The sequence below is a fragment of the Crocodylus siamensis genome, chromosome 6 (assembly GCF_052110815.1).
Source record: "Crocodylus siamensis isolate JL-2025a chromosome 6, ASM5211081v1, whole genome shotgun sequence".
Taxonomy (NCBI): Eukaryota; Metazoa; Chordata; order Crocodylia; family Crocodylidae; genus Crocodylus; species Crocodylus siamensis.
Window position 1 is genome coordinate 69824025 of NC_143400.1, and position 26322 is coordinate 69850346.

The following is a 26322-nucleotide window of genomic DNA, read 5'->3' on the forward strand; positions in this document are numbered from 1 at the left end:
TAATTTAATTTTAATCTTTAAGTTATTCTTAAATATAATTTACTTCACTCCTAAATTGGCTCTACTAAAAGCTGCACTACCCCAGAGTGCTGTAGTGCTTTAGAGTAAAGCACAGGTCCTTTCCATCTCCGGTGTCCTTTGCAATTTCTCATGTTTCCTGGCATTAGCTAACTGATTATGATTTGGGGTCATGAAGGAATTCCCAGGTTTCCATAGTCCAGCATTTCTGTTTCAGTGCTTTCTGGGGCACTTTCACCATCTTCTAAAACTGTAGCTACCAGCCACTGTCGAGATACTGAGCTAAACAAACTAGCTGGTGTTTTCTAAAGCAACAACTCCTATATATAATGGTTTTTATTATTTCCAATTGCCACTTAGGGCTCAGTTTTCATTCTTAAATCCAGGAACACTTTGGTAGCAGATTGAATACATACTACTGTCATACCTAGAAACTGCAAAGCAGTCAATAAGGTTTCCAAGGATTCAAGGGTGGCAGAATCATTAACATGCATCTTCTCCTTTTGAAAAATATGCGGCTAGTACTTCCCTTAGTATAGCCCCCAGGTGCAGAGGAGTGCATAGGACATGGGAAGCTGCCACGCTCCCCTCCCGCTTACATCTCCAGGGTGCTGAGCATTGTCAGCAACATTAAACACTCTCTTCTGCTCATGAAGTATATTACGCGGGAACATGACAGGAAGATTTCCCACGACTTTCTAAATCTCTGCCACCATTGACAATGGGGCAGCGGTAGTTCTGAATACTTAACATGAACAAACGTATGCCTTATGATCTTACCTTCTTCTGCTGATGCAAGCTTCAACTATGCCGTTCTAAGGAATTATTTTAAGAAGTCTGTTCTACAGCTTAGCTTCCCAGCTCCTAACAACAAGCATCAGTGACTGGGATACTCAAGCTTTTATACCTAAAGGGCCATTCAGAACGTGAACACAAGCAGGCCCACACACTCTCAGAATCACAGCAAAAACACTTGCCGGTGGTCTAAAAAACCCCAAACATAATTGTTAGTAAAGCAGCTTAGCTAATCACAGCGCTTTTTCCTGAGAAAATTAACTGTAAGTCAGGAAAGTGCTGGCATAAAAATGGCACTATTTATTCAGCTAGCATTTATGCCTCCAGCAGCTTATCTTGTAGGGTGTTATGCCCCCTGAGGTGCCAGCACAGCTCTGGGGGAGGCTACAGGATGCTCCTGTGTGGGTAGCAGGGTGGAAGGAGGCCTTTGCAGGGATGCAGTGGTCTACTCAGCTCCAAGGCAGGCAACAGGCTGACTACAGCTGGACGTGCAGGGCCAGGCAGTGACAGGGCAAGGAGTCCAAAAGAGACACAAGGTCATTTGCCAAGTGAACATTTTAGCCTGTGAAGCTGCTGAGCACCAGCGACCAGGAAGTGCTCCCAAGAAAGGTTTTGGAGGCATGTTCCTGCCCACAGGCCAGGGACACGAGAGGCACAACAAGCAGCACCGCACCTAGACTCCTGGTAGCCCCGGGCAATCTTTTACTATCGGCCCCCCCTTGGCCAGAGATAATGCTAATAATAATCGGACAACGGGAAAAAAAACTACCATTTTCGGGCCCCCTTTCTGTCGGCCATCGGGTTTGCCCACGCCGGTGTCCGGACCTGGGCCCGCGGCTCTTGCTGGCACGGGACCAGAGGGGGCCGCGGTCCCGGGCCCGGGGGCAGTGACCCGAGGCGCCCCGCAGGTCCCGCCGCGCTCAGCCCCGCGCAGGGGCGGGGCGGGGCGGGGCGGCGCGCACGTGCCGGGGGCTGCAGGGGCGGGCGGGAGCTGCCCCAGCACCGCCTCGCCCCGTCGACCGGCGGCGGCAGCAGGTGGCGGCGGCCCGGCTGCTTACGTGCCCCACGTAGCTCCGCCCGCCCGCTTATAAGGGGCGGCTCCAGCCGGGCGCTCGCTACGAGCGGCAGCAGCATCTGCCTCAGCCGGCGGCACCATGGCAGGTAGGAGGGCCCGGCCGGGCTGGGGAGCTGTGCCGTTCCCTGCCCTGCCGGCCCCGAGCCCGGCGCTGCCCCGGGGCCGGCTGACCTGCAGGAGCAGCTGGCGGAGCGCAGCGGGCCCGGCCGGGCCGCCCCCAGCTGCTCGCTCGCTTATGGCGGCTCCTATTTTTAGGCTGGCCGCGGCAGGCACCGAGCTGCGCTTCCTGCCTCCCCGGCTGACCCGTGCCCGCCCGCGCCTCCGCTTCCTTCCCCGCGCGCGGAGCTCGGCCTCCCGCCGCTCCCCTCGGGAGCAGCCGGGCCTGGCTCCGGCCCCAAGCGCCCCCCGCTCTGCGCGGGGCGCGGCCCTCGCCCTCCTGGCTGCGGGGCTGTGCCGGGGCCAGGACAGGGGCGCGTCAAGCCCTTGAGCGGGCGGAGCGGCTCGGGCTGGCCTGCGAGGCGCTGAGCTCCGGCCCGGCTGCCCCGTCCGCGCGCTGCCCCGCAGGCTCTGCGGCCGCCCTGGCTAGCGGGGACCTGGCAGCTCTGAGGGTGACGTCTGGAAGCCCCCTCTTTCCCTTTCTCTACTAGAAGGGGAGACAGCTGTCAGCTGCCGGGCTCCGGCCACCTGAAAAGCCTTTAAGCAGGGCTGAAGCAACATGTGGGGGTCCCCAGGCTCTAGGCAAACCTTGCTAACTCAAATCAGGTGCCAGACTGGCTGACGGTGTTGCCGGGGATGGGGGAGGATGCATGGACCTACTGCCTGTGGCTACACATCCTCTAGCATGTTTCCTCATTCTGTTTCTCTTGGGCAGGCTAGGCAGTGAAGTTAGTTTCATTTTCAGGTTCTTAAGGCTGCTGTGCCTTAATTTAATGTACAGATTAGTAATAGCTGTTGTCAAATGCAACTCTTCTTCCATTTTCCCCTGATAGTATAATGCAAATATGGAGTCTGCAGCTCTCCAGCACAAAATTGGAAAGTATGCAGGAGTGCAGGGAAGGGAGAACATAGTGGCCTAAGACGTATATGGGAGGACTGGTTGTCAGAAGGTGCTAGGGCCCTGTCCCTACTGCTAACAATTAGTCAGTCCCCTCAGTTATATACTAGCTAAGAATTTATTGCACTCTCAAGGACTAATCAGTCAAATGATGCAAGTGACTTGTTAGTCAGATCTATGTTTCTTTATAATATTTTGGTGAAGCCCTAGTACAAAGGGCAGTCATGTTGAGGTGTTGTAACCACAACCTGAACAGGAACATATTGTTTCTTGGTAGAAAAAAAATAACAGGTGGGAGACTGAAGCTATCTATAAACTTCTGACTACAACATACTTGTATGAGCCAGCTTTGAACAAGCTAGTTTAAAGCCAACTTGAACATTTCAACACTCTTCTTACTGTTTCCCTTACAATTTGCACTGGTGGAAAGATGATATGGACTGAAATGGGGAAGACTATAAGACTTCTGGCTCTCAGTCAAGGCAGGAGGAACAACTTGCTTAGCTATGTGTGGCTGTATTTAGAACTGAACAGGAAATTGCCTGATACTCTCACATTTTGTGCTTCAGCATGAACTAGGTTTTGAGTTGATTCTGCAAAAGCGGGATTTATATTTAATGGGGAAAACACCCTCATACTTGCTATCAAGTTGTCTTTCATACTGTATGGACTTGGCTTAGTCAAATAGGATCCTCTTAAAGGGCTATCTGAATAAAATAAAACTGCTGTTCTGCATATTACAATTTAATTCCCTTTAAGGCAGCAGTTGAGGGGCTCAGCATGTTTCTAGCCATCCCTTGCCTGCTCTGTTGGTTATTCTAAGCACAAATTTCAGTTTACTTGGATTATAAACTGCTACAGAAAAGGGAGTTTAGCTAATTTAAGAACTTCCTGTATTACTTGTTGGTACAGCACTAGTAAACATAGGTGTGTAGAACTCAAATATGTAGTTTTCAAAGTCAGGCAAGAAATGGTCAGGGACCACACAAGCATCTTAAAATCTTAAGGAACAAGGCTAGTCTGTTAGCAGTGAGGCTACTGCCAGTGCCATACAGTCTAGAAAGCAGCTGGTGGGGGTGGGGGGGAAGACTTTAAGGGTCAAAGGACATTACTATGAGCACAATCCCTCTGTGTTTATGTGCAGCACACTAGCCCTTCAGTGAGTTTTATAAACCCTAAAAAATATTTTATCTGCCAAAGCTAAAGTTAAACTATATTCTTTGGGAACATAGGAGGTGCAACTTCTGAAGCTGGTAAGAAGAACTTAAGTGTTCTGTAGTAAAAGAACACTTACCTTGCTTAAGATGCACTAGGTAACTGAAGTTCCTACAGCTTGTGTTCAGACTGGCATTTGAAGGGCAAAAATGACATGCATGGCTCTGAAAAATGGTGCACGACTGCCGGAGCTGTTGTTCAGCATTGGTGCTACTAGTTGTTGAAGCTGGTAACAGGCAGAGAATTGTTTGCTGCTTATAAATAAGAATAATCAGTAATCGAACAACTCTCTGGACACAGCTATGAATCCTCTGTAATTTGACTTCCTGGCACTAGTAACTGAATTATACTTCATGCTCTGAATTACTTCTTATTAATTCAAGTACTTAGCGTCTTAGTAACTTCATAGAAAAGTGTAGCCTTTCCTTGCAATAGTAACTTTTTGGTTACTTCAGACCTTTAAAGGGGTGCATTTTTGAAGGAAATCTACTTAAGATTACTTCAGTTTGTCTTGCCTAGGGTCTCTCCTGCTTGTGATGTCACCCTGAAATGGTCATTTTAGTAAATGGACCTCAAGCACATCTGTGTTTGTAGTAAGAATGAGCCAACATTAACATAATTAAAGCTTCTGGAAGTAAAACAATGCTCAAAGTCTGAAACTTTGAGTTTCTTTGAGTTTCACTACTTAAAGTGAAGTTCCAGTAAAAGCAAGTCTCAGCATAGCTATTTATCTTGTACTTATTGTGAACAGTGCTAAATATAACAGTGAAAACCATTGGCCACTTATCACAAAGGAGGTTATAATTCACTTCATTACCTATTGCTGGATCAGAGCTAATATAACCCTTTACATTTAAAAGCTTGTATTCTCTTATTTACAATGGCAAACCTGCTATGCAACTAACTTGGCTCTTGAAGTCCACTCTGTAACACTGTTGACATCTAAATTTGGATTGCCCAGGTGGCAGTGGGCTGCACCAGGGTGAGCCAGAGGCATACCCCCTGCCCCCAAAGCCACATGAATGCAAAGGCCCCCCTCCCTTGCACTGTTGCATTGCACACACTCCTGTCCTCACCAATGCCCTGCCCTGCCTCCTGAGGGAGGGGATGTGCAGCCAAAACCAGAGTTGGGGAGAGTGAGGGGGCTGAAGCCTGCAGGCCACCAGTTGGACAGCCCTGATCTAAATCAATTAAATGTCTCAAGTCTACTGTAAAAATAAAACATCTAATTGTTAATCTGTACCTAATGTGGATAAAATATAAAATTTGAACACCTCAGTGGCTTATTACTTCAGCTTTGGAGTCGGACTCCTTTTTGGCAAGCCTGTAGTAAAAAAAAAAAATAAAATGCCTTAAATATGCAGATAACTACCAAAAGTTTGGTCAGGTGGCTTCCAACCTTTTTGGACTTGAGACGTCTCTATAGCTTCTGTGAATTGTGTAGTATTTAATCTCAAAAAACTAATTTTTATATTATAGTGCTTACCTCCTTGCAGGCTAGGCAGTGGAGCTGGGAAATCATTCAAACAGGGGCAAGCTTGAGCCTGTGCTTCCCTGCTTAAATTATCTACTTATCCCCTCATACCTCATGGCTCCTTTCAAAGGGTCTGGCAGTACCCAGGGGGGCCCTGGCACTTTGATTGAGAATCGTGGTTCTAGAGGTTTCTTTTGGTTGAGGAGAAGTTCGGTTAATAATGATACAATTCCATTTTTAGGTCCAAATTGCAAAAAAAGATAAACAAGTAGGATTTTCTCCACACAACATGGAATATGCTTTCTACTCAAATCTAGGACTGTCTATTAACTAGCCCATTATTCTAGTCAGGTAGTAGATAGCAAGTTTCAACTTCTAATTTGATATGTTGCTCTTCACAACTGACTGAACCATGATAAATAACTTGATTACTCTTTAGATGATTATAGTACTATCTTAGGTAAGTAGCTGCATAGTTTTCAGATAACTAGCCAGAAATGCTGTGGCAGATTTAACTTGAACTATTATGAATACTAGCATAATTTCTTTCTTCCAGGTCAGTCTTTTGTAACCCTGGCTACAAATGATTCATATGTGAAAGGAGCACTTGTACTGGGTTCATCTCTACAACACTACAGAACAACAAAGAAGCTGACTGTGCTTGTAACTCCCCAAGTTTCAGATCCAGTGAGGTAGGTCATCTCTATTTTTACGTTATTGTGAAAACTGCTTAATTTTGGAGTTGAAACTGCTCATCTGCTTTGGAAGTTTGGATTAACACAAAACACTTGGGGCAATAGATGCCAACTGAGGCTCCTTGAAATTCTGTACTTCCTTGAGTTGGTTTAGTTTTCCAACTAAAGTAGGAAGACTGTCACTGATGTGCACTCTAAGGCCCCTGCTACACATTACATATATTATGCAATTAACTGGTTAATTGTGCAATAAATTTAGACTGACCACATGTGCAAAGTAATTTTCACCATAAAAATGATTATCCACCTATAAAAAGGCCAACTAGCTATAAAGTTAGTACTTGAAAATACATAACCATGCTATAGTTAGTTTCTATCCAGCTTTAATTTGAACGTGTAGCAGGGCCCTAAGTAGCCATCTAAGAGTAATGTTGAATTGGTTCTGGCATTTGATATGTGCTGATCAGAAGCAAGTGGGAAGTCCTGATTCGGCAGTACTCCACACAGGGCAGTAAAATCCTTTGATGCCTACCCTGTCAAATAAGAAAATGAAATGCAATGAGACAGTGGTCCAGAAGCTCAACACCACTAACCTGGTACTTGGGAGACCCAAGTCAAATATCCTGCTTCTCTTGACTTTTTGTGACACTGGATAAGTATCACTTTTCAGAGATGAATTCCAAAGGTATGTACTTATCCAGCCAGTAGAGAGAGTAGCTTCCAAATAACAGTCTATTCTAAATAACACCTATGTGCTAAGTGGGTGGCACCCTATAGTGAGCCACTCAGTGTAGGGGCCTGAAGCCAAGCACCACACCCATGGCAACTTACCATCTTAGGTGGAGAGGTGGTTTAACCTTATAGCAGGGATGAGAACCAAGCTCCTTCTTCCCTGGGCTGAAGTATGCAACCTCTTTCTCCTATGGGCTCCGTTAATCTTGTATTCTTGGATACCCGTTGTTGTTCATCCACCAAGAGGCATAAGGGCCCCTGCCCAAACTATTCTAGCCTGGTGGTAGAACACTCACAAGGTCAGCTGTTCAAGATCAAATGGAATACTTGTATCTAGTAGCCAAAAACATTCACTCATTAGATTAACAGCATTCTGTTTTAAAAGAATCTACTCCAGCCTGTTAAACTAGTGCCCTCTCTTGGAAGGCATAAATAACGTCATAAAATGAATTTTGCATAGATAGTTGTAAGAGTGGAACTTGCATCAGTCTTTTTCCAGTTGCAACACAATTAGGTTCAACAATAATCATACCATAATAAAAATAACAGTTGGTTACCAAGGATCAATTTTGGAGCTGCATTGGTCTGAGAAAGAGATGCACAAAGCTCTTGGGTCAGAGGTGATATCTTTTATTAGACCAACTAAATAGTAGCAAAAAAATTCCTTTCTTTGCAACCTTTTAGGCACATATACCCTTCATGAGGCTGAAGAGAATTCAACGATTGTAAAAGTCCTCCCAGGTTGAAAATAGCTGGTTACCGATTAACCCCCAAAGGGAAATAAGTGTGTAAAATTCTAAACTTGGCTAATCAAAATGGTTCTTAGCATGTACTACTATACAACCTGATTCTCTGATAAGCTGTTCATGCTCAAGATGCTGTAGATGGCTGGCTCAACCTAGAGCACCAGTGTAAGATAAAAATGTCAGGGGACCTGAAATAAAGAGAGAAATCCTGTTTTTTCTTTTCTCTTTCTTTCAACATTACTATCTCAGCCTAATGTTGTGCGTCTCTTGGGGGGGGCAGTTTTCTTAACCTATTGGTGCATGTCCAGTCACTATCTTATTTGAATATCAGCCTTTAAAGTAGATATGAAACTATGCTACAAAATTTTACCTGTAAGCAAAGGAAAGCAAGCTACAGTATGATTACTCACCTTCATCTTTTCTGAACTTAGATAAGTTTCAGTTAACCATGACTATCTGACTACCCATCACCAACCATTGCATCTGATTTTCCGCCCCCCCAGCTTTTAAAGGACACACATGTACTGCAGTTATGGCATGCCAGTGGTTAGGATTCAGTTGCTGTCCATTGTACTGCACAAGCTCGTCTAAGGAACAGTAAGTAGTTAGTAGTATGATCACAGATTCACATAAGTTTAGGGCTGGAAGGGACCTTGCGAGATCATCAGGTCCAAATCAAAATCTGTCACTTCACCAATAACTAGTTTTTGGCATCTGGCTCATGCAAATCCTTTGGCAAAGTCAAGCTACCTAGATGAGCTTTAGTTGACCTATGTACATGAAAGAGTGTTCTGTTATTACTGCAGACCCTTTCAGAAATGCAGGCTTTGGTAAATAGATTTTTTTTTAAACAGAAAAGCTTGGTGGACAAGAACTTTGTCTGGGCAACTTGAAGTCCATCTCAAATGGTACCAAGAGCACATCATACCCAAGACCCAATCTAGTGGCATGGGTATACACAAGCAAATTACTGCAGGGCAGGAATTTTTACTTCAGTCCCTTCATGGTAAGTGTGGCCTAAGTTACCACAGACTAGCTTTTAGCTACTACAGTAAGTGTGGATAATGGGTCATTAGGACGGAATAGCAGACATGCTATAATTCCCTAGTTTTGCTTACCTTGCAGTAACTTGTTTGTGCCCAAGCCATTTTGGCTCCCTAATACACATTGGGTAAAAACAGCACTGTCCACAGGTTGGGTATGGAAATAATGCTTAGACGATACTAAATCTTTCCACAGGAAGGTGCTGGAAAAGGTATTCGATGACGTTATATTGGTAGATATCTTGGACAGTGGGGATTCAGCTCACCTAGCGCTAATGAAAAGACCTGAACTGGGTATTACCTTAACAAAACTCCACTGCTGGGAACTGACTCAGTATTCAAAATGTGTATTCATGGATGCAGACACAATGGTAAGTTTGTGTGTGGTGTGTGTTGCAATATGCTTCTGTCTAGAGGAGGGCCTTTCCATAATTGGGCCCATAATTTGGTTAATGGCAGCAAAAGTTTAATGACTTATGATTGACCCTGTGACAAGGATGTTCCTTAGCACTTAACTGTCTTATATGGGACCTGTGGCAAAAGCTTGTCATGGATTTGAATAAATATGATGTCAAGGTAACTTTGACTTTAAGATGATGCCTCCAAAAATAGATTCTAGAGACAGTTTTATGTAAAAATGTTATAAATTTGTTATATGTAGAACCTAATTATTGGTGAGTTGTCTTTAACTTCTTACCAGCCCCCACCACCACTGCAAGCAGGGAAAGCAGCAGTAGAGGCAAACAGTAGCAGGGGGTCAAGCAGCCTGCCCCTTGCCCTGTCCCCCCCTTAAATATCCTCAGTTGCAGCTCTGGCCTGGGGCATAAAGCAGATAATGCCTCCAGCCCCTGGCCAGTCAGGCAGCAGTAGCTGTGGCAGTGGCAGCTCTGGCTGGAGCTGCCTTCACCACCACTGCCACCACTAGTGTTGCCTGGCTAGGCTGGAGCTGGACACACCCTGTGCTCTGTGACCAGGTTAGAGGAGAACCAGAGCCACCACTGAGAGTAAGTGGAAGGGGTGTGGGTGGGAGAGGGAACAGTCTGCACAGGGACAGCAGCTGCAACTCGGACTCCAACCCCAAGTGTAGGCAATAGCTGCAGCAGATGCCTATTCCCTAGTCCCTATCCTGCTTTGTACTTGAATCCAAGACAAGGGGCTATTTTTCCCCATGTTGAATGTGGGGGGGAAACCTCACATAGGATTTGAGTAAATACAGTATCTTGGGATGACTGGCAACTCCACTAAGATGAAATGCTGCAAAACTCTAGCCTAGGAATGATAACAATCTTATTTTTCCTACAACTAGGTCTTGGCAAACATTGATGAGCTTTTTGAGAGAGAAGAGCTATCTGCAGCACCAGATCCAGGCTGGCCTGACTGTTTTAATTCTGGAGTTTTTGTTTATCGACCTTCCATTGAAACATACAATGAGCTGTTGCAACTTGCCACAGAGAAGGGTAGCTTTGATGGTATGTATGGACTCTTACAGAAGAACTGTTAAAATGCTAAGGGTGGGGAATAGCTCCTTAGCTTTTTGTGCACTAGGGCAGTAGTTGAGAATTGGAAGGGCAGTTGCAACGAAAATGGTATTTTAAGGATTCCATGTCTTCAGGAAACTTTTGTTTACACTTAAATTGAGTCTGATTAATAATACTAGAAATTATCATTAACTTATTAATGTCTGAAGGCCTTGTCACTTTTAAGGGCAGTCAGGCAGCTAGCAGGTACCTGATGGCAGCAGCCATTCTGAGAGCAAAGGACAGCCCAGGTGGAAATATCGCCTGGCTGAGCTGCAGCAGGAAGGTAAGAACAGGAGGCTCTTGGTCCTGGGCATGAACTAGAACTGTACCCTGCTGGGGATGGGTGGTCTGGTGGGGCTCCTAGTGGCACAGAAGCCCCCCAGGAAATGCTAGGCCACTTACCACCCTGATGAAAGGTGGGTCATGGCACCTTAACCCCCTAGCCCCCACAATTTGGGTATTTGGGGTCAGGCACAGCTATGGCCACCTAAGCCTGTAGGGGAGGAAGACCCCAGAGGCCCCTGGTCAGGGATAGTTGTGTGGCCATGGAGAAAGAGGGCAGTTGTGAAGGCCTCAGAGGGCTGGGATGTAGGTGGTCCCACACAGAATAGGGTTGAACAGGAGTATGCCTGAAGGACTATGTGTGAGTAGGGCTGAACTGGGAGTAAGCCTGAAGGGCAGCACAAGGGCCAGCCTGGGGAATAGTTGATTGTGAGGATGGGACACCCACGGTGGGGCATGGTGTAGAGGCCCTGGAGTGGGCATAGTGGGAACCCCATGTGTGGGGAAGAGGCGAAGCTATATTCATGGATGCCTGAGGCCATAGTTTGGGCGAGAGGCCAAGTGGTGGGGGCAGTTCAGCCAGAGAGTTAGGGGTGATTCCCGACCCCAGCAAGTCCTCCACTGCAAGGAGGCCAACTGTGGGTCAAAAGAAAGACCTAAAGTTTGAGCACAATGACCTGCTCCAAGGAGGGTGAGAGTCCCTGTGAAACCCAGGAGCACCAGTTGTGGTGTGAGGTGTCATCTGCAAGGCTTGGGATATAGTACAGCGGTGGTTGGAGCTGCATTCATAGGCCCAGGACAACAGGGCTGCCAAAGGGCAGCCTCCTACCTGGGTAGTATAATCATTTTCCATCAAGGCCTGGCAAGCAAGAGAGGCAGGCGGTTAGCCCAGAAATGGGGATGGGCCAACTCCTAATTGGCCCTGGTAAGGCCCCCTGTTACCTCAAGTAGTATATGGACCTCAAGTAGTTCATGTACCCTTTTAAAAGCAGGGAAGGTAGATAATCTGCTAAATTAGATTTAGCAGCCCTTACTAAAAGGATTCTTTCAAGCTCTGCTAGGAGATTGGCTTTCAGATTCCATAACCAACACTGCATCCAGCATCTTAGACAGCTGTTCACTAATGGGCTACTTCCCTAAGGTAGTACTCCCCTAAAACTCTCAGATCAATTGCAGATTGCTTTAAGCATCTGTTGCTTGTCTAGAAGTCTGCTAAATCACTTCAAATGGTTCCTAGCAATATAATTTGCGCTGAATCCCATTGGAAATGAATGGTTACTCAAGTTACCATAGAGTACATAGTCATGTGGTAACACTTGTGTTTTATGCTTGGGTATTTTAAAACCTTTCCCACTGAATTTGAAAAAGATTGAGATATTAAGGGTGCTACTGAGTTAACAGAAACAGATAAAGTGTTCCTTAAATGTATGGGAAGCAATTTTCAGTCTAGCATTCTGTATCTCTTCTAGTATTACTACAATTGAGGTAAACTAAACCAAGTCTCAAAAATTTTTTTTTTTTAAGTTATGACTAATACAAAAAACCTTAAGTTCTCACAAATGTAACAATTCTTACCCTAATCCCTCAACAGCTAACAAGAAATTGTTCACCTGTTTCATACTGACAACAGGTGAAGATGGTCTTATCAAAAGTGCTATTCATCTTCAAGGCAAAATTTCCTAGCTCCTACATTCAAATAAGCACATTGCTCAAAGTAAAAATTTATAAACTTCATCTCACCATAGTAAAACTGAACATTTTGTATGAAAATTTAAAACATCAGAATGCCAACTGCTGGTAAGGGAATAACTGGTAGAGGAATATTGTACAGCAAAACTTTTTTGGTAGTGACTTTTAGAGTTAGGCTTGCTTCTCAGATATCAATATTCCATAAGTGGAGAAATACTGGTTCAGCTAATGTGAGAATTTTCAACTAGCTTTTATTTCATCATAGCTTAACTAAGATCAAAACCGTTTTACTTTTAACTACTACCCACGACTATAAATCTGTTGCTGAAGTAGCAGAATACCTGATAGCCTGAATAAATCTTGCTCAAAGATGCAGCCTTAGAAGCAGTAGAAAAGTTCTGGCATTTCATCTGAAATAATTCTTAAGGTGTCCTTCAGTACAATCAACAGTAAAAGAAATTATCAGTGGACTATGGGACTACACTAGATCTTCTGGCTGGAACACAGAATCACATCCTAAGTATATTAAGCCACAAATTCATCTCTATTGCTGTTAATGGAAGTATGGGTATATTTAGTTTCTTAAAAGAATTACAAATGCTACAGCATTTTGAAAGCATACTCCTGTGTTTCAGCTTCAGACAGTCTCCCACTAATGAGAGAGAGAATGACTGGACGTGAAAGTCAGCACTTGCTGACTCTTACTAGACAATCTAACTACATGCACTTACAAATGGATAAGGCTAAAACTGATGATAAAATTTAAGGTGGCAACATGGGTCTTTATTAGTCAACTTCCAGAATCGCAAACTGAATGACCCGGCTCTGTCACCTAATTACTGAAACTCCAAACCAGACTGACTATTCATGTCCTATATACCACCACTTCTTCCCATTACCTAGGAAGGGGGAAGGGACAGGAATGGTAAGTAAACAGTTGGGGTTGTATCTCAACTTGCCTGTACCAGACAGTTAAGATGGCACCTTTCTTCCTTGCAGGGGGAAAGGGCTTACAGTCCCCTTCATGCATGCCAATCCAAGGAATCTAGTGCCCCAGCCACAAAGCTTGGGTCATATGATTATTGAAAAGTACAACTAGAAGGGATCTCACAAGGTGATCTAGTGCAGCCCCCTGCTCAAGGCTCCCTGACAAGTATCTCTTCAACCTGTTCTTAAACTTCCAGGGATGGAAAATCCACAGCTTCTCTAGACAGCCTATTCCAAAGCTTGATCACTCGAGGAGTTGGAAAGTTCCTCCTAATCTCCAAGCTAAATTTCACCTGCTACAGCTTGGAGCCCTTGCTGTTAGTCCTGTCCCCTACAGTTGCAGAGAAAAAGTCATCTCCATTTGCTCTGTATTCACCCTTCAGGTATTTGAAGATTTATCAAATCCCCCTCCCTTCCCAGCCTTCTCTTTTCCAGGCAAAATTGACCCCAGTTCTTTCAGCCTTTTCTCATAAGTCTAGTCTCCCAGGCCCCTAATCATTGTTTCTGTGCTGGATACTTTCCAAGCTGTCTGCATCCTTTTGAAAGTATGGAGCCCAAAACTGGACACAGTATTCCAGGTGAGGCTTCACTAGTGCTGATTAGAGCAGAAAAATAACTTCAGTTCATTTTCAAGTTACACTCCTATTAATACAGCCCAGCATACTGTTTGCTTTTTTTTTTTTTTTATCACAAAGAGCACACTGTTGGCTGATTCAGTTTTATGGTATACTGTACTTCCCAGGTCCTTCTCTGTATAGTGTAGCCTAGCCAGTCATTCTCCAGTGTGTATTTGTGTATGCTTCTGTAAAGAAAGTCTACCTGATGGTGTCTCTGATCTTTTTCAAGAGTTGGTCTCTCTGCACAGGCCAGCTAACTTTCTGTGGCTTACACAGTTTAGTTGGCTCTCCTCTAAGCTAGAACCTTAGCCAGTGGTTCTACAAGTTGCTCTGAAGTACAACTAGATAAAGATAAAGGAATTGCCATAATTAAACAATATTATGTTAAAATGGTATTGATATCAAATTCATCTCCGGGGGGTGGAGGGGAGGCTAGAAATAGCTACTTTCAAGTACTGAAACAATAATGGAGGGAGAAGAAGCAAGAGGGACAAAACAACACACAGGACTAGATAGTAAAGAAAACACCTTTTTCTAAGGCTGCTCCTATGTGCTTGCATATAGGAGGGAAAATTTGAACTTGTAGTGGAGTCATAGACTGAAAAATTGTGGTTGATTTAAAGCAGGGTAAACAGTTCATAGTTCAGGTTTGTTTAACTCGGGTATTAGAATTTAGAGCCAAGATGCCTGGTATTCTGACAATTAAATGAATAAGCAGGTCAAATCTGGGAACAGACTTCTAGTGTGATAGATGCTTAAATGGCATAAGGGCTTTCCAATTACAGTAACAGTTGCTGATTTTGGCTTGGAAAGCTTTCCCAGGAACAAAGAAAACACATCACCGCTAAGCTTCTTTTCATCTTTTAATTATTCCACTTGTCAATTCTAATATATTATTGCAGTAAAATAATAGCTTCATTGGAGGAAAGCTATTGGTAAAAACAATACACCATTATCCCTTCAAGGTTCTTTTTGGTTCTACCACTAGAAGCTCAATAAGTGAATTTATTCTTTGGTTTCTCAAAGGCAGTTAATATTAACTAGAGTAAGGAAAGCTCCCAGCTTGAGTTTGTTCTAATACTTGCTTAGCATTGTGACAAATGAATAGGTATCTATGGTCACATCTATACATGCAGTTACTCCAGCTTTAAACATGTACACAGTTCATACTGAAGTCAGCTGCTCCCAGGTGTAGCATCTACATGTGCACCCCAGATCACAACTCAAGCCAGGGCAGAGCAGCCCAGGGGGTTAGTTCCAGGCTCCAGATGGCAGCATCAGGTGACAAAGGAGCTAGCTGGGGCATGAGGGTACTACAGTGCAGAGTTGCCTGGCAGGGTGCATGTGTAGATAGTGATGCTTTACTGAGGAGCTAATTAGCTGACTTCACAGTAAAGCGGATCTGTAGATGCACCTGGTATGGAGAAATTGTACTTCTTCCTCAGCTGATTTTTTTAAAAGTGGCCTTGATTCAGAAATTGTAAAATTGACCCTAGTGGCAAGGTAGCAGATAACACTGCTTCATAAATCTCTGTAGGTGGAAGTTGACATGCAATCCCCTCCAATTTAGCTTCTAAAAAGTAAGAGCCTAAACTAAAAGAGGTTTCCAAAAGTAAGGAGGGAGGGGAATGTTATCTGTCAAATACTTAAAGCTATTTAGTTGACTTGTACATTCTCTCAAAACTTAAATGCTCTCTCTTGAAACTTTGCCTCTTAAAAAAAAAAAAAAAAAGTGTGTGTGTGTGTATATAATTTGACCACTAAAGCATAACTTGAATTTGTCTAGTAATATTTCAGGTCTCCTTGCCATTTTCTTCATAATTTGGTGCATCTTCTGGAAACGCTTACATTTTATTAAACCAAGAAGCCATCTACTGTGGTTCCTGATGTTTTGAATTCAACACAGTCTTAAGTACTCATTCCATGCATGAACTAGAGCATAAAAATTTTAAACTAGATAATTCAATTTGAATGCATTTCATACAATAGATCTTAAATTCTTGTAGAAGCTGGAATTTTGATAACCAAGCAAATTGCTGTCTTAGGAAGTGTTTATTTTGGGGGGAGGGGGGCAGGAGAGAGAACTGAAGTAAGGGAAAGCAGTCCTACAGGATTGCCTTATTCTTAATAGGCTCTTGATGAATAACCCTGGGCTCTTTTTTATCACTTACAAATGATACAAAGATAACGTCAGAAATGAGTCCACTGTATTTGAAGTTCAGAATGCTGCCTACCCTTCTGGAACTAAAAGCAGTACTTAAATAGCAAAACTTTTCTATTTTGCTTCAGCTGAAGCTGAAAATGAAGAAAAAACACTGGCAGTTATGACATTTGGGTTCCCAAGTCTTGCTACCTGTTGAGAATCAAAATTGCCGAAAAAATCCTTTGTAGGCTACAAACAGATATTGCACTTGCCCTGAGATATACCATTTATCCCAGAACAAAGGGCACCTATACATGTGCTGGACATCTGCTCCAACGTGTGCTAATTGGTACATGTCAGAGCAGACTTGATTACAGGCAGTCCTCAACTTAGAACATTTTGAGTTGCACCGTTTCACAATTCGGTTTATAAACCGACACCCTGTTTCAATTCTGATGTCAGTTTTGACTTTGCAATGCTTGATCCAATGTTTGCTGGCGGGGTGTCACAAGTTTCCTGTGTCGCCCATCTGTCCAAACTTCCTTGGACACTTTCTTTAAGAAAGCAGCCAAGACTCCAGAAAAACCTCCAGCCAAGACTCCTGAGAAGACTCCAGCCAAGAGCCCTTCAAAAAGTCCAACCAAGAGCCTTTCATAAAATCCAGCAAAATCACCTCAAAGAAGTCCTTCCAAATCAATATGATTGCTATTTACAATATAAATACATTAATGTAGCTAGATTACACATCTATAATTGGAGTACAAAATTCTGGAGTATTTTTGGTGAATATAGGGTATCAGGCCTTGATTCAGCAATAAAACATTTCTTCTGAAAAGTTGGTTCAGAGTTGCGATGTTTTGACTTATGACACAATTGGCTCCTGAAAACAGGGTCTTAAGTCCAAGGACTGCCTGTAATAGTCTACTGGAGTATGTTGAGGAGTTCCAGGTGCCTCTGTCATGTCTATTCAGTGTTCCTGTGCTTCAAAATGGTGGTGGGGGCACTTGAACTAAAAGCTTGCCATTTTGAAGCGTGGGAAGCTGAATACATGTGGTGCTGTAGGCACTTTAATTAAAGCAACTCTAGTCTCTTAGAGCTGCTCTAATTAAAGTGCCCATCTCTCCACCCTGGAGCATGTGTATAGATGCCCAAAAAGAGCAGTCACTCAGATGTCCATGCCCATTGTCCTAGGATAAATTCTAAAAAGGCTCTCATGATAAGGTCTAAGAATTTGTCCCGGGGCACTGCAAAGTACATCTGAACAGTTGTCCCAGGGTTACATAACTGATTAAATGGCCAAAAAGCAGCAGTGCATTCAGCATCTTTCTAAACCCTGATTAGAGTGGTGTGTGTACATACCTACCCTGGGGTATTTCTGTCCTGCGACAAACACAGGCACAACTTGTCCAGTAACAAATGTGGCATACAAGTGGGGAGAGATTCATTAGAAATGTCCGTAACATTATGGAAGAAACTTTCAAGTAGGACTTGAAGGCAGAATGGAGAAGGTTTACTGGTAATGACCAGCTTGTGATTGAGAAGAATTTCACAACTACCTGAAGAAATTCTAAAATGGGAATTTTTGAAGCCTACTAACTATTGCTCTCTCTTCCCTTTTCAGGAGGGGACCAGGGGTTACTAAACACTTTCTTCAGCAGCTGGGCAACAACAGATATCAGCAAGCATCTGCCATTTATTTATAACTTGAGCAGCATTTCTATATACTCATACCTCCCAGCATTTAAAGTGTAAGTTCAAAATATTTAAATATATATTTTTAGCTACTCTATGGGCCAGACTTTATAGAGCTTCCTATGTAGTTAATCTCTTGCTGTACATAACTTCATTCACTGAAACCAATTCAAAATGGCAATTCAGGGCCTAGGCCAGTTAAGAGACCTGATGGCAAATGCTCTCTTAGAGCCTGGTTACCACTATTACTCTGGTGCATATAAAATCCTATAAAAGAATCATGTCTGTGTAATCTACACTAAGATCAGAGCAAAGATAAGCAACCAGTCCTTGATAGTTGTTGGAGGTAGCAGCTATGACAGCACCTTGTAACTAGGAGGTAGAGGAGCAGAAAATAAAACTTGCATATAGCAAGTTGCTGCAAGATCGCTCTAAACTCTCAACACTTAAAACTGCTATAGTTTTGACGTTTCCTAGTTTAGAGCTGTAGAATTTCTGTTCCTTGTTAGCATCTCTGGTCCTTAACCAACAAACCTTGTCTTGAACAATTTAATGAACTGATCTTAGTAAAAGAATGAATCAAAATGAATATAACTGGCATTTACAAGGTTCAGTCTTCTAATGTTGCCTCTCTCAATGGCAGCAACTCTGTCCCGTGAGTTAGAGGTTCCTGCCAACTGCCCTTATACTAACTGAGAGCACAGCTCTTTACCTCTTGTATTGGTGGTCATATTGCTGTACCTACGAGCATTCTTCGGCTGAACTCCAACAGACTTCATCCCAAGTCAATATGGGCTCAGTTTGGTGATGACTTATCAAATCATGCTCGCCTTCCTCTCTGACTTCCATGTTCTCAAAACTAAGCAAGGTAGCTGAGGTGGACAGGTGTCTGGAGTGTACCTTGACACTTTTTAAAGAAAGAAAGAAGCTGAACAAATCATGTTGCATTACTCTTGGTTAAATGGAAATTATCTGATTAGACATAGACTTCCTGCTCTAATCTTCACTCTACCTTGCATCAGTCTTCCCTGACCTGTAGGGACAGCTGCTTGGAAAACTGGCTTTTATTCTTCTGCCTGCTATAGAAAATGATTGTGCCATTAAGGACACCTTCTCTCCAACTGTAACAGAACTGGGAGCTGTTACTACCCTGCTTCTGTTCTTGAACTAACTCTGTCACTCTGTATAATCTTCAAATGGTTATAAGCTGTAATATAACTAGACTATTGCTGCTAACTTCAGAAATAAGTGAAAAGCAATTGCATTTGATACCTAGATGACATCAGGTTATTAGAGACTAAAGCAGCAGTTCACATTAAGCAAGACCATTGCTGGCTCAGATTCCAGCTATGTCTTGTGATCAGAACATCTGAAATACTGGCAGTCTAAAATTGGAACACCTATTTTAAGAAGTATATGTAAGCCAGAGATTCTTACTTAAATAGTCGGTATTAAATGGTATTTGTTAAGCTAACAGTTATTGTGATGTGTATACCCTACTTGGCTTCTGATCGGTTGGTCATATGACAGTAAGGGTTTATAATTGACCTTTCTGTTGTTAGTCAGCTGGATTTACTTGGCTCTTGACAACTTCCTTCTTACGACGTTGGCTCTAACTGAGGCTTAACTGAAGCCTTCAAGAAAAGAAAGGGCTTCAGACAGTAAAAGTAACCCCAACAGTAAAAGTAACCCCAGCCCCAACACACACACACACACCATGCCTTACATCTGTGTGGGGTAAGTTACTACAGCAGGACATAATAAATGGAACAGCTTATTAATGTTTGTTAGATGAGCTAAACTCCTCATAGTAATACAACTGAAATTAAACCAAATTTTAAACCTACTGACATTAAGATCTTGTATTTCAGAGCTGTATAACAAAGCCAAACTTCACACCTGTCTAACTAATCCCTTTTTCCAAAGGAAAATGCCAAATATAACATGCATGTTAAGCTTCAAAAGACTAGGTTGGGGGCATCTGGCTCTTTAGGAAAAGAGTTCAGCCTGTGATGGTGACCAATTCAAGCGTACTTAATACAGATCTGTGGCAAATAGACAAAACCAAAGATAAGCTGACAAAATCCACGGAGTAGGTTCTGAGAACAATTGGGGAAGACAGTCTGATAGCTTAATTATTGTAGAAGACCAGACTCACAAACATACAAACTATTCTTAAAATAGTGAGAATTCCTATGTAGAGCCAGAGTGATTGATTTAAATGAACTCTTATATAAGGTATTCTCCACCTTTAAATCAGGCCAAATTTAAGCTATTTTTGTTTGTTAAGCTTTAATCAAATGCAGATTGACACTTGGTATCTAATCAATAATGGAAGAAAGGTCAACCCTCAAGCACAAAAAATAGTCCTGGGTCAATTTAAATGCATGACAAACTGAAACCAAACTTGTTCTCATACTGACCCTTTGACCTCTCAGGCACTGCACTCTGACACTTCTTAAAGGCTAAGAAGAAAGTTCTTTAAAGCCTATCAAATATAAAACAAATTTGACCTTTTGCCATTTCTCTTTAAGCTGCTGTGTACTGGTAACAAGTATTATCTAAAGTCTGCATGAAGGGGCATGGACTTTCACACTGCAGTAAGATCACACAGTAACTTTAATATGCAAGTAACTTAGCTCAAGTTATACTATGATGGCTCTCCAATTTGTGTTATGGTGCAGACTTACAAACATAGTTGTATTTGAATGCCAGCTTTCTGCAATAGACTTGAGGCAGCCTGCATCTACTGAACAGGCTGATTCCTAATAAGACAAGTAAAACTGATACTGAAAATCATACTAATATTCAAAGCAGTCACTAAAGCAGGCTAGGTTAGTGGCTGGTAGATCTGTCTCCAGACTTGCAGATGACATTGCTAAGGTACTGATTAGAAGGCTCCCTTGAAACTGAAAGTAATAGAAATCCTCTAGTGTTCATATAGAAGCTTTGAATCTGGAGATGATCTGAAGACTAGCTGAGCAGAAGTAGGGGACCATTCATATTTGCCAGAAGGAAAGTATCATTCAAGGCAGAAATCTCTCTTAAAAATATTGAGTAAGAATAGTTGCAATACAGAGAGTTCATAGCCATGTATTTGAAATGTACCCAACTTTTCCTTGAGAGTTTGTTGTTCTGATGCTGGCTGTCCAATCTGCTGTGGAAAGATTAAGTCCCTTCTTGATGCTTAAATTGAACACTGCATTTATGCAGAGGCAGGATCTTGGGAAATTGGATATTCTGACCAACTAGAAATTTCCTTTCTACAGGATCAAAGGCTAAGATGTTACCTTATCACTGATACTTGATATAGGCTAAATTTTTGGTGCCTAGCTGTCTGGATTGGTGGGTCTATAGTGGAAACTTGTCAGTATCAAAACTTGTTCTGATTGCAACTGCTGCTTGAAATTGTTCTCTCCTGAGCTATCATGGACATCGTACTACCAAGAGACTGAGGTTGCTGTAAGTACTGAAATGGCCCAAACAACTATGTCTTGGCTAGATTCAGTCTAAATAGTCTAATTACAATGTAGAACTGTATCTACATTATCCTATTGCATAGCGATGCTTTCAGTCCCAGTAAGCAGCTGCAGCTTCATAGCATTTAGTCCTTCTAAAGACCAACATGTCCTGTAGTTGCATAGCTTTAGTCCCTTACAGAATCTACAAATTGCAACTTCTTTATTTGGCAGGTTTGGTGCAAATACTAAAGTAGTGCATTTCTTGGGAAGCATAAAACCATGGAACTATACCTATGACTCCAAAACAAAAAGCATAAGAGGAGATGCACATGATCCAACAATGGTTCACCCAGAATTCCTCAATATCTGGTGGGATATCTATATTACCAACGTCTTACCACTATTAGAGCAGCATGGAGTTGTTAAAGAGACCACCACAGGTGTACACATGGTATGTTTTTGTTTTTTGTTTTTTTTTCTTGTGCTTGGATACTTGTGTAAACAGCTTAAAATGTGAGGAGCTTTATGCCTCCTCCCCTTCCCTGCATCCCTACATTCCAAACTTAACACCCCCAGATCTTCCCCAGAATTTTGCAGAGCAACATTCCAACCTTATGGAACTTGAGAAAAGGTAGAACAAATGATGTGATCAGATAAACCCCACTACTGGCACAATTGTCTGATTTTACTCAATTTCCTTTTTCATAATTACTATGAACTGTAAAGAATTACTGAGGAAGTGGCTAGTGCTGTTGTAAAAACCACATTGATACTTTACAAGCTGCATGTAGAGGCCTGGAGTCTCTCTAAGCTAAGCACTCATCTTCCATATCAAGCACTGGGAGACATGGTTTTTTAGGTTCAAGCCTCACAAAGGTTTCTTTAAATAACATTGACTCTAGATCCTGATGCCAATCATTCTTAACTAGGAATCTTTGTAATACTAGGTAGTAGCAACAGAAACAGTCAGGGATACAGTTTCTAAAGAGCTGTAAATTGTTTAACTTGTAAAAATTCTCAGAAATGGTAATCTAATCTAAACTGTCTCTTGACTTATTCCAAAAAAGTCAGCATCTTGTATTAAAAAGTGACCAATGCTGTAAAAGTAATCTTTATCTTGGTTCATTCCTCATAGCTGAAGTTATGCTACCACAAAGAAAATAACTCTTCAAACTTTTCTTAACTTTATTTAAAATATTCTGTCTCCCACATCATTGTACTCGGAACTCTTACAGAATAATGGGCCACAAATAAGACTTATTGCAAGAGTCCTATTTTCCATTGAAGGAATTTGGAAAAGCAGTACAGTATGCTGATGCAAAGTAGCACTTTGGGCTCTCTTTTCATAGCCAGCTGTTTTTATAAGAGAGGATTAAAATGAAAACAAAAATACAGCAGGGGCTTCTACATTAGAGGGTATCCCTTATCATGGCAATCATTAACAATGTCATTCTTATAGCTGGTCAGAAGCTTAAATACTAGCAGAAACAAACCAGTAAAATAGCATGTCTCTTCTGGAGGGTCAGAGGGTAGATACGCCCATGTCCTCCCTGAAAGCAACTCACTTCTACAGAATAACCTGTTCAGAAACATTGTGTAAAGAGGAAGCTAGTATTCCTAAGCATGGCTGAAATATACCCTTGTATATAGTAGGGAATTCTAAATACAGCAACGGTTGTCAGAGGGCAGGAGAATATTACATGGCTAGAAATGTAGCTTTTCAGGCTTCTATAGGACAAATTGCTCAGGTCTAGAAAACTGCATGCATTGACAACCTTAGTCTCCACAAGATATGCACTCTGGATATTACTCTGCACTACTGTTCATCCCCTTCACAATCCCAAGCAAGCAGCTTTCAGTAGCTAGTATTATATCACCTGGCCACTAGGGTATGGGGTGGCTAGTTCTCTATTTGAGCAAATGCCTACCTGGAGATGAACCTGAATCAGGAGAGCAGACACCTGACAAATATGCCAGGGTAGTCGCTACTTTTTCTAAAGGATAACTTAACCCTTGGTATAAGGCTGTGTCATGTGTCCACTCCATTTATTATGGATTGAACCAATTTCATTCTGCACTAAATTTCTTAGTGGAAGGTTTTAGGTTTAGCTGGAAGCAAATTCTTGACGTTTATTTTAGCTTTTGTGCATGGAGTTCTAATAGAATGCATGTGGTGCAGCTTCACAGCAACTCTAGTTAATACACAGAATATGAAGTAGTTTAAGTTCTCAACCTTTCTAAGCCCAAAGTTACTATTTCAGCTTTGCTTAACTCTTGTCCATCTTACACCTGTCTAATGAACTATTTGCAGCTATCGGGCTTGGTCTATACTCTGGCTTTCTCTTGTGGCTTCTGTAGAGAGGTATGAAGAACTTAAACCTAATCTTGATTATGTTCTTGCACATTTTTCCACTGACTTCTGTTTTTGTTCATTATTTTGCTAGGGAAGTATGTGTAACTTCTTGCACTGACTTCTAAAGTGTTTGCTGCTTTGCATGAGAACATTTCATTGGTTCTCCTACCCAATGCCCCCTACTGCTTTTCTTAAGTTACATAGCCTATTCCTGTGCACCATACTTACTCTGCTCTCTCTTTCTAGGATGAGGTTACAGAGGCAGTGTCCCACATGTCAGTTTCAGCAACAGCATCATCACCTTCCTCACCACCGCCACAACCAACTGTATCTTCAGAAGAACGCAAAGAGAGGTGGGAACAAGGCCAGGCTGACTACATGGGAGCAGATTCTTTTGATAACATCAAGAAAAAACTTGACACCTACCTCCAGTAGAAACTTTTGTCTCCTCTAAACACAGACAATACAAGGACTTGGTCCACAGCTATAGTAGCTAGAAAAGTGTTGAATATGGTCAGTTAAATTCACTAGTAGCTTGATATATATATATATATTTTTTTTTTAAACTCCTTGGCTGAAAGCCTGTGCAGTACTACAGGTGAGAACTGGACAAAAACTATAAAGCAGAAACTGTTCTGCCACCTAATACTTGCCCAACTTTCAAGTCTTCCCTAATAGATAGAGGGGGGGATGGGAACACCTTATTGGGAGCAGGGCACTAAACTAGCTTGAAACTTCTTCCTTTAAACCTGTAGACATGTGCTCCACCTCTGAAAGGTGGAATGGCATTACTCCTGTTTGCTTGCATCTTGCACATAAAGACCTTTTACAGGGCTGCTCAGAGGTTAAGGTGGCTGCCATTTTGCCTTATTCTAAATGTATTAGTATTACACTGTTGGCATACATGCAGATTTACTAGTAATGGCACGGCTTTGCCAGTTGCACCTTGCACTGAAGATCTTGACCAGGTTACTGTGTATTATAGAACGCTTTTGTTCAGTTCTGTGTTATGGGACTAGTAAATTTAAGTTTTACCTGTTACCTGTAATATTACACTTACTGCAAAATAAATACTCATGATTCATTTCTGGCTTCCCAAACTCAATTGTGAGGCTCTCAACTGCAAGATTAGTGCTGAAGCCTCATTAAATAACAGTAGCTCTGTTTTTAAAAGCTCCTGTTTAAAAAAATTATCAATTTCTACCAAATATAAGGAGCCTGCAAATTTAATAGCAGATGTCTTCCTCTCAATTTTGAGGAAATTGCAAGGAACTACTAAAATAGCTAACTGAAAAACCAATTCTCCAGTTCCTGGCTGTGATGGGCAACAGTACAGAAATATGTTAGCTAGACTAAGAACAGATGAACCTTGGCATGGTTTGTCAGGCTAAATTCTAACTACATCAACTGGTATTAAGAGATAGCTAATTAAAAGTACTCAAGTATTGCCTGGTCAATTTTCTGTGCAAAAATGACAGCAATACTCTGGGCAAAGTCACTTTTGTGTGGAGAAAAAGGGAACTATACAAAGTTAACTAGGAGAATGGGAACCTCCATCACTGAACTTGGTTGTGTTTTTATGGAGAAGCTGAATAAACATCTGTTTGGAATGGTTTAGAAATTATACTTGTACAGAAGGTAACTGAAGACTATTTTTGATATTCCTATGACTCTCTTTTAACATCTAGTTGTTATAGGGATATAGAGGGCAAGTCAGGTTTCAGATGTGAACCCAGAGAGCACTTAGCCCTGCTATCTGGCAGGAGCATACCAAGTCCCTCTCCAACATCCTACTTTTCACCCTCCCCTGCACTGGTAAAGTTTTTCTCTGAGAAATCCTGCTAGACACAAACAAGTAGAAGGAAGAGAAAAGCTTACATAAGCACACAAATATTTATTGATCTGTCACCATGTTTTGAAACCTATACATTACTACCAACAGCAGTTCCTGCTGCCATCCCAGTACTAACTGGCCTGACCATAGTGTCTACGGCAGGCATAAAATTCCTTGTCCCAACAACTTGAGCAAAAGTGGCTAAAAGTATCTACCAAAATTACAGTTTTTAGTTCATATTTAGTAAGCAATTTCACACAGACTCAAACCAATTAAACTAGTGGCATCATGTAGTAGAATGGGAGCTTTTGTATGGGCCCCAAACTGCTAGCTGTATGTATGTTCATAAATGAGGTTTCCAATTCTCTGAAGTGGAAACATCTGACTAAGTTGCATGACTGTAAACTGGTCTTGGCTTGCTACAGAAACCTGGAGGGAAGGGAGAAGCTATCCATAACTTATTATTGTTTTATTATTATTATTATTAATAATAATAAAAAAAAGCCTGGGGACACTTAGTTAACTTTGCCAATCAATGCAAACACAGTCAGCCTTAAGGCATCAGTATTTAACTAATCTGTTTTGGTGAAAGGAGTGTTGAGGGCTGCACTCTTTAAGAGTTAAGAGTCTTATGTTCATTTTATCTTTTCATGTCAGCACCTAGGAACCCTTCTAGGCAATATTAACTTGTTCAGCCAATATATTTATTATAAATTTCAATATAAGTTCACAAAAATACCTCTGTGAGAAATGCATTGATTACTACCTTCCAACACAAAAAAATCCATACTGTTTCTAGGCCAAAATGGTTATTTAGCCTTTGGGTAGGAATAAGTCTCTTCCCCCACCCCATTTCTTCCCCTTTCTTACTGTTAAAGAAAGGGAGCACTACTAAAA

General features: G+C 42.1%; 1 protein-coding gene across 3 annotated transcripts; it reads left to right on the forward strand.

Moving 5' to 3' along the window:
* The first annotated feature begins 1820 nt into the window (after nt 1-1820).
* Nucleotides 1821-24675, forward strand: GYG1 (glycogenin 1). 3 transcript variants are annotated; one of them, XM_090054497.1, is made up of 7 exons: nt 1822-1974; nt 6188-6323; nt 9044-9218; nt 10154-10316; nt 17707-17833; nt 21470-21689; nt 23838-24675. In XM_090054497.1, the coding sequence occupies exons 1-7, from the start codon at nt 1968-1970 to the stop codon at nt 24024-24026; spliced, it is 1017 nt and encodes a 338-aa protein (XP_089910623.1). In that variant the 5' UTR covers nt 1822-1967; the 3' UTR covers nt 24027-24675. The 3 variants fall into 3 exon arrangements, with proteins under 3 accessions (XP_089910625.1, XP_089910623.1, XP_089910624.1); XM_090054498.1 differs by lacking the exon at nt 1822-1974 and adding an exon at nt 8308-8401 and having other exon boundaries at nt 6263-6323; XM_090054499.1 differs by lacking the exon at nt 21470-21689 and having other exon boundaries at nt 1821-1974.
* The last annotated feature ends 1647 nt before the right edge of the window (nt 24676-26322 follow it).

Coding starts and splice junctions, on each gene's coding strand:
- GYG1 (XM_090054497.1), top strand. Junction 9,219..10,153: donor TCATGGATGCAGACACAATG/GTAAGTTTGTGT, acceptor TCCTACAACTAG/GTCTTGGCAAACATTGATGA. Junction 21,690..23,837: donor CCACCACAGGTGTACACATG/GTATGTTTTTGT, acceptor CTCTCTTTCTAG/GATGAGGTTACAGAGGCAGT.